At 60.4% G+C, this 6,012-nt stretch overlaps 1 protein-coding gene across 1 annotated transcript; it reads right to left on the bottom strand.

Annotated features, from left to right (window-relative positions):
• Window positions 1-476: 476 nt before the first annotated feature.
• On the bottom strand, window positions 477-4,966 carry LOC309967268 (tubulin beta-2A chain). The gene is made up of 4 exons (XM_082847837.1): window positions 4,845-4,966; window positions 2,932-3,040; window positions 2,487-2,597; window positions 477-1,774 (listed from the first exon to the last, which is right to left on the bottom strand). The coding sequence occupies exons 1-4, from the start codon at window positions 4,899-4,901 to the stop codon at window positions 714-716; spliced, it is 1,338 nt and encodes a 445-aa protein (XP_082703963.1). The 5' UTR covers window positions 4,902-4,966; the 3' UTR covers window positions 477-713.
• Window positions 4,967-6,012: the final 1,046 nt, after the last annotated feature.

The following is a 6,012-nucleotide window of genomic DNA, read 5'->3' as shown; positions in this document are numbered from 1 at the left end:
TCAGTGAAGCATTTGTAGTGTTCACGACCGCTCCTCTAAGATGAGTTGAATTTACGCGGTGCCTTTTATCTGAGAGGTGCAAGCGTGCACTGGTCTTTGTATTCATCACATTGTTCACAGAGAAGTGGCTAAGCTGAAGACAGCCCTCGTCCGGGGCCCTGGATTCCACACGTTCGCAGGGTTGCTGCAACCACAGCAAGCCGAGGAGGAAGGTCGGCTTTGTCCCCAGATCTCTATCCACCTCCACACACCTGGGCTCCTTTCCTTGAATACTTTGGGCCAGTGAAGGTAAAAATATGCCTTCTGGTCTCTCTTTACTAAAAGAGCGGAAAGGCTATTAATTAAAAACATGAAAGCAGAAATCCTGTTTTCTTAAAATTACTAAACCTGGAAACACTTAGGAAACATTTAGTGAAAGAATAAAAATTGTTTGCAATAAAAATTAAGAGACCACGGGATTTGGACACATGCTTTTTTATTAGTATGGATATCTTAGACAACACTGCAGTTTCCAGAGGCGTCCCACGTTATTACACCAACAGTGTGAATTTCTGACAGAGGCAAAACTGAGCACCATAGTATACAAATAGAAGGACCATGCTTGGTTGAGGACAACAGAAGTTCACTAAGGATGCACGACCTATTTCAGAAGTTCTCAGGCCTCCCCCTTGCTCTCCTCCTGGCCTCCGGCCACGTCCAGCCGCACGCGGGGCTCAGGCCTCGTCCTCGCCCTCCTCCTCCTCAAACTCCCCCTGCTCGTCGGCCGTGGCGTCCTGGTACTGCTGGTACTCGGACACCAGGTCGTTCATGTTGCTCTCGGCCTCGGTGAACTCCATCTCGTCCATGCCCTCGCCCGTGTACCAGTGCAGGAAGGCCTTGCGGCGGAACATGGCCGTGAACTGCTCCGAGATGCGCTTGAACAGCTCCTGGATGGCCGTGCTGTTGCCAATGAAGGTGGCCGACATCTTGAGCCCGCGGGGCGGGATGTCGCACACGGCCGTCTTCACGTTGTTGGGGATCCACTCGACGAAGTAGCTGCTGTTCTTGTTCTGCACGTTGAGCATCTGCTCGTCCACCTCCTTCATGGACATGCGGCCCCGGAAGATGGCGGCCACGGTCAGGTAGCGGCCGTGGCGCGGGTCGCAGGCGGCCATCATGTTCTTGGAGTCGAACATCTGCTGCGTGAGCTCGGGCACCGTCAGCGCGCGGTACTGCTGGCTGCCCCGGCTGGTCAGCGGCGCGAAGCCGGGCATGAAGAAGTGCAGGCGCGGGAAGGGCACCATGTTCACGGCCAGCTTGCGCAGGTCGGCGTTGAGCTGGCCCGGGAAGCGCAGGCACGTGGTGACCCCGCTCATGGTGGCCGACACCAGGTGGTTGAGGTCCCCGTAGGTGGGCGTGGTCAGCTTCAGGGTGCGGAAGCAGATGTCATACAGCGCCTCGTTGTCAATGGAGTAGGTTTCGTCCGTGTTCTCCACCAGCTGGTGCACGGACAGCGTGGCGTTGTAGGGCTCCACCACCGTGTCCGACACCTTGGGCGAGGGCATCACGCTGAAGGTGTTCATGATGCGGTCGGGGTACTCCTCGCGGATCTTGCTGATGAGGAGGGTGCCCATCCCGGACCCGGTGCCGCCCCCCAGCGAGTGGGTCAGCTGGAAGCCCTGCAGACAGTCACAGCTTTCTGACTCCTTCCGGACCACGTCCAGGACCGAGTCCACCAGCTCCGCGCCCTCCGTGTAGTGGCCCTTGGCCCAGTTGTTGCCGGCACCGCTCTGGCCTGCCGGAGGGAAAGGAGAATATCAGACACGAAAACTAGCAAGGAATTCTAGATTCTGTCATTTTGACTCTGCACTAGATTTAGAGATGACAGATTCTTCTCTTTTAGAAACCCTTCCTACCTACAAACAATTTTTCTATATACCAGTGACCCTCAAAAACACTGGAGATCTAATAAAGCAAAAAGGTTAGTTCATATGAGGCAGTTAATTAAGAAGATGGTTTAACAAAACCCAACTGGTTTAAAATTAAGCACAAAGAACCTTATGTAAATACTTAAATCAGCTACAAGGAGCAGGCAGGGTGGAGGCACACGTGATCAGAAGAGGCCACTCCAAGCAGCTGTCTCAGCCGCTCCTAACCTGTGCCTTTGGCCTTCGCTCCAGGAAATGCTTGCCTGTTGTCACTGGTCCTCTGAGATGACCAGTCACCTGGGAGCTGCTGTTGGAAGCTTCCCTTCGCTCTTTATTCTCTGCCCTCCCCAGGCTGCTCTGCCGTGGGACGGACCCTCTGCAGGCGGACCCCGTCCTTTGAGCTGTGCGGAGAGGGACCAGAGGAGCGACAGCCCGTGGACCGGGGGCAGTTAGGCCAGGACTCAGGGCCTCTGTGGACACGCAGCCTCCAGCAGGGCACTCAGCAGTGAGCTGTGACCTCCACGGGATTCAGAAGGAAGTGGGCCTCCCGAGCCGGTGCCCGGGGACCACGCTACATACCGAACACGAAGTTGTCGGGCCTGAAGATCTGGCCGAAGGGTCCAGACCTGACCGAGTCCATGGTGCCCGGCTCCAGATCCACCAGGATGGCCCGAGGCACATATTTGTTACCTGCGGGGACAGAGCAGGACTCAGACCTGCGGTAGGCAAAGGAATCACAGACAGTGCCCTGCTCTCTGGGCCTCTTACGGCAGAATTCAGCAGGGAAAATTCCAGATGAGACAAAAGTAGGAGATTAGAGGCGGCTTCTGCTCTACAAAGGGAGATAATGGCCTGCCTCGTCATGACAAACATGCAGGAGACTTCAGGAGCTCTGAAGTGTGTTTTTGAGCAGTTAAAAATGCATGCAGGAAGCCTTTCTTTGTCATTTGCATGTTCCTAATACATTGCGTCTGCCGCAGAACAGAAAGCAAGGTGAGGGGGCAGGAAAGCTTCCAATAATCACCGGCAGCTTCATTGTAGTACACGTTGATTCTCTCCAGCTGCAGGTCACTGTCTCCATGGTAACTGCCCGTGGGGTCGATCCCATGCTCATCGCTGATGACCTCCCAAAACTGGAAATAAAGAAAAACGCTTGACGGCCTGGCATTCGAAGTATCAGTAAAAATGGCTCCCTTCTCCCTCTCCTGTCCTTGGAACGGCGGCGTTGTGGTCAGACAGACAGTCGAGGAGACCCAGACAGACCAATAGCTGCCTGCCCTGATCCTCCAGCAGCTGCTGCTGAGGGGCTCAGGAATCCGCCGCGCATCAGCCGTATGATGGCGACAGGCTGAAAAGCTGGGAGGAGCCCTGAAGGAGGAGAGTGGCCACAGCCGCGGGGGCTGTCACCCACGGCAGGGCTGTGTCAGCACCCCAGCTGATGGACGGGTCCTGGCAGGACCCACACAGGTGGACCCCGCCCTGCGGCTGCCGGCAGGGATCCGTGTTTCCTGGCACAAACCCGACCCAGCTCTCCAAGCGGCTTAGTGTTAGGCGCTGACATCTTACTGCCCTCCGGCCACTGACTGCAGCAGCGGAATGGTGGGGTAGCGCGGGCAGGAGCCCAGGAGCACGCGGGGAGCATGGCTGGAGCTGGCCACGGTGCGGGCGCAGGCTGCAGGCTGCATTGTGAATTTGCAGCAGGAAAGGGGGTGGCGGGGCTGGGGGGGGCAATATGGCGGTTCTGAAAGAGACCACGTCCTCGTGCAGGCGCCCGCCCACACCCATGCACCATGCCCGTGGCGCCTCGCCCACTGCGGGCGACAGTCACAGCCCAGGACGGCCACCTGCCGCCGCGCAGGCGGGAATCAGACTCCGACGTTATACGTCATTCGGTCTAGCTGGTGCTCGCATTAAGGGATCTAACATCCCTGTCTTTCGGACCCACGAGAAGTCTCCATAACATCTGTCACCCAATGACACTGCATTTTTTCATTCAAACTACAGACAAAATATACAAATTAAATTCCATATGAGGCCACTGGATTATCATGACCAAAGGCCCTATCCACATCTCAGAGGCTAGTCAACCAGGGAAATACCAACCGCGTCCCTCAGAAGGGCCGGGTCCGAGGAAATTTCAAAGGGGCCTTGATTAATCACACACAGCTGCGTCGCCGCGCGCACCGCGGCAGGTTCTGTGGTTCCTGGGCCCCGCCCCGAGCCCGCGCCGAGAACGCGCCACCCGGGGCGGCGGGCCCCTCCCGGGCCCTGGCGCGCACCCTGGGGACCTGCCACCCCTCTCCCGCCCCTCGCGCGCACCCGGGGACCCGCCACCCTTCCCCGACCCCTCCTCGGTCTTCACCCTGGGGACCCGTCGCCCCCTCCCGGGCCCTGGCGCGCACCCTGCGGATCCGCCGCCCCTTCCCCGGCCCCTCCCGGGCCCTGGCGCACACCCTGGGGGCCCGCCACCCCTCCCCGACCCCCTCCTCGGTCTTCACCCTGGGTACCTGCCGCCCGCTCCCGGGCCCCTCCCGGGCCCTGGCGCGCACCCTGCGGACCCGCCGCCCCCTCCCCGGCCCTGGAGCGCACCCTGGGGACCCGCCATCCCTCCCTGACACCTCTTCGGTCTTCACCCTGGGGACCCACCACCCCTCCCCGACCCCTCCTCGGTCTTCACCCTGGGGACCCGCCACCCCTCCCCGACCCCTCCTCGGTCTTCACCCTGGGGACCCGCCACCCCTCCCCGACCCCTCCTCGGTCTTCACCCTGGGGACCCGCCACCCCTCCCCGGCCCCTCCTCGGTTTTCACCCTGGGGACCCGCCACTCCTTCCCGGCCCCTCACGCGCACCCTGGGGACCCGCCACCCCTTCCCGACCCCTCCTAGGTCTTCACCCTGGGGACCCAACGCCCCCTGCCCGGCCCGCCCCGGCGCGCACCTTGGCGCCGATCTGGTTGCCGCACTGGCCCGCCTGGATGTGCACGATCTCGCGCATGGTGCCGGCTGCGGAGCGGGTGGAGGCGCGGGCCCTAGGCTAGGCTATGCGCAGCGCAAGACGGCGGACACGGGCGCAGAAACCTGCCGCCGCCCCTCCGGCCGCGCCTTTTATAGCGGATGCCCCGCCCCCGCTCGGTGACGTCAGCGGGCGGGGCGCGGGGGCGGCGCGGCGGGGCGAGGGGACTGCGGCACCGCGAGGGGGAGCCGGGGCGCGGCGCGAGGTTCCGGCCGGGGTGGGCTGCGCGGGGTGCCCGGGGTGCCCGGGGTGGGCAGCCCAGCCTTCCCCGTGGGGTTTGCGGCGTCTCTAGGCTCCCTGCCTCCCGGGCAGGGTCCCGGGCCCGCGGCCTCGATCTCCTCCTTTTCGGGGTGGGAATGGCGGCGGGTGCAACCGCGGGGAGGGGGTGCGGGGCGGGGAGGATGGGGGTCCCGGTGCGGGCCGAGAATGGCTGTCTTCGGGGGGGCCGGGGATGGCGGGGTGGGCGCCCTCCGCCTCTGCCCACGTGTGGAAGGCGGTCGGTGGGGGAGGGGCCGGGAGAAGTGCCTGGGCGCCTGGGCCTGTCTCGCGTGTGCTTTGGGTCCTGGGTCCTCGCACAGGCCGCTTGCATGTGCAGAATATCGCGTGCGCGCCTGGGTGTCCCAGCGAGCACGGCATCCCGGCGTCAGCCCGAGCACGTGTCTTCCACGCGTTATGTCCCCTCGTGCCCACAGCCACCGTATGGGGCTCGACCTCCAGCTCCAGGCCACCAGCCGCATGTGGCCACTCAACACCTGAACCCTGGGAGTCTGAACTGGGGTGTGCTTTCGTGTAAAATACTCATGCGGTTTCATGGACTCACGAAGTTTAAAGAATGTAAAATATTCCATTACTAATTTTGTATATTGATTACTTATCAAAAGAATATCTTGGATATATTTTTGAAATTAATTTCACTTGCTTCTGTTAAATTTTTTAAATGACTGCCAGACGCACAGTGACGACTAGAAAATTTTAAATTACCTACGTGGCTCACATTCTATTTCTGCTCTTCTAGAGTAAACATTATTACCATCCCAAGTTCACGGCTTGGAAAAGGAGGCTCAAAGATTGACCAGCCATCAGCCACAAAGCC

This window comes from Leucopleurus acutus (assembly GCF_964270905.1).
Source record: "Leucopleurus acutus genome assembly, chromosome: 10".
Lineage (NCBI taxonomy): Eukaryota > Metazoa > Chordata > Mammalia > Artiodactyla > Delphinidae > Leucopleurus > Leucopleurus acutus.
Note: the sequence above shows the minus strand (reverse complement) of the source record. Positions and strands in the feature narration are given on the sequence as shown.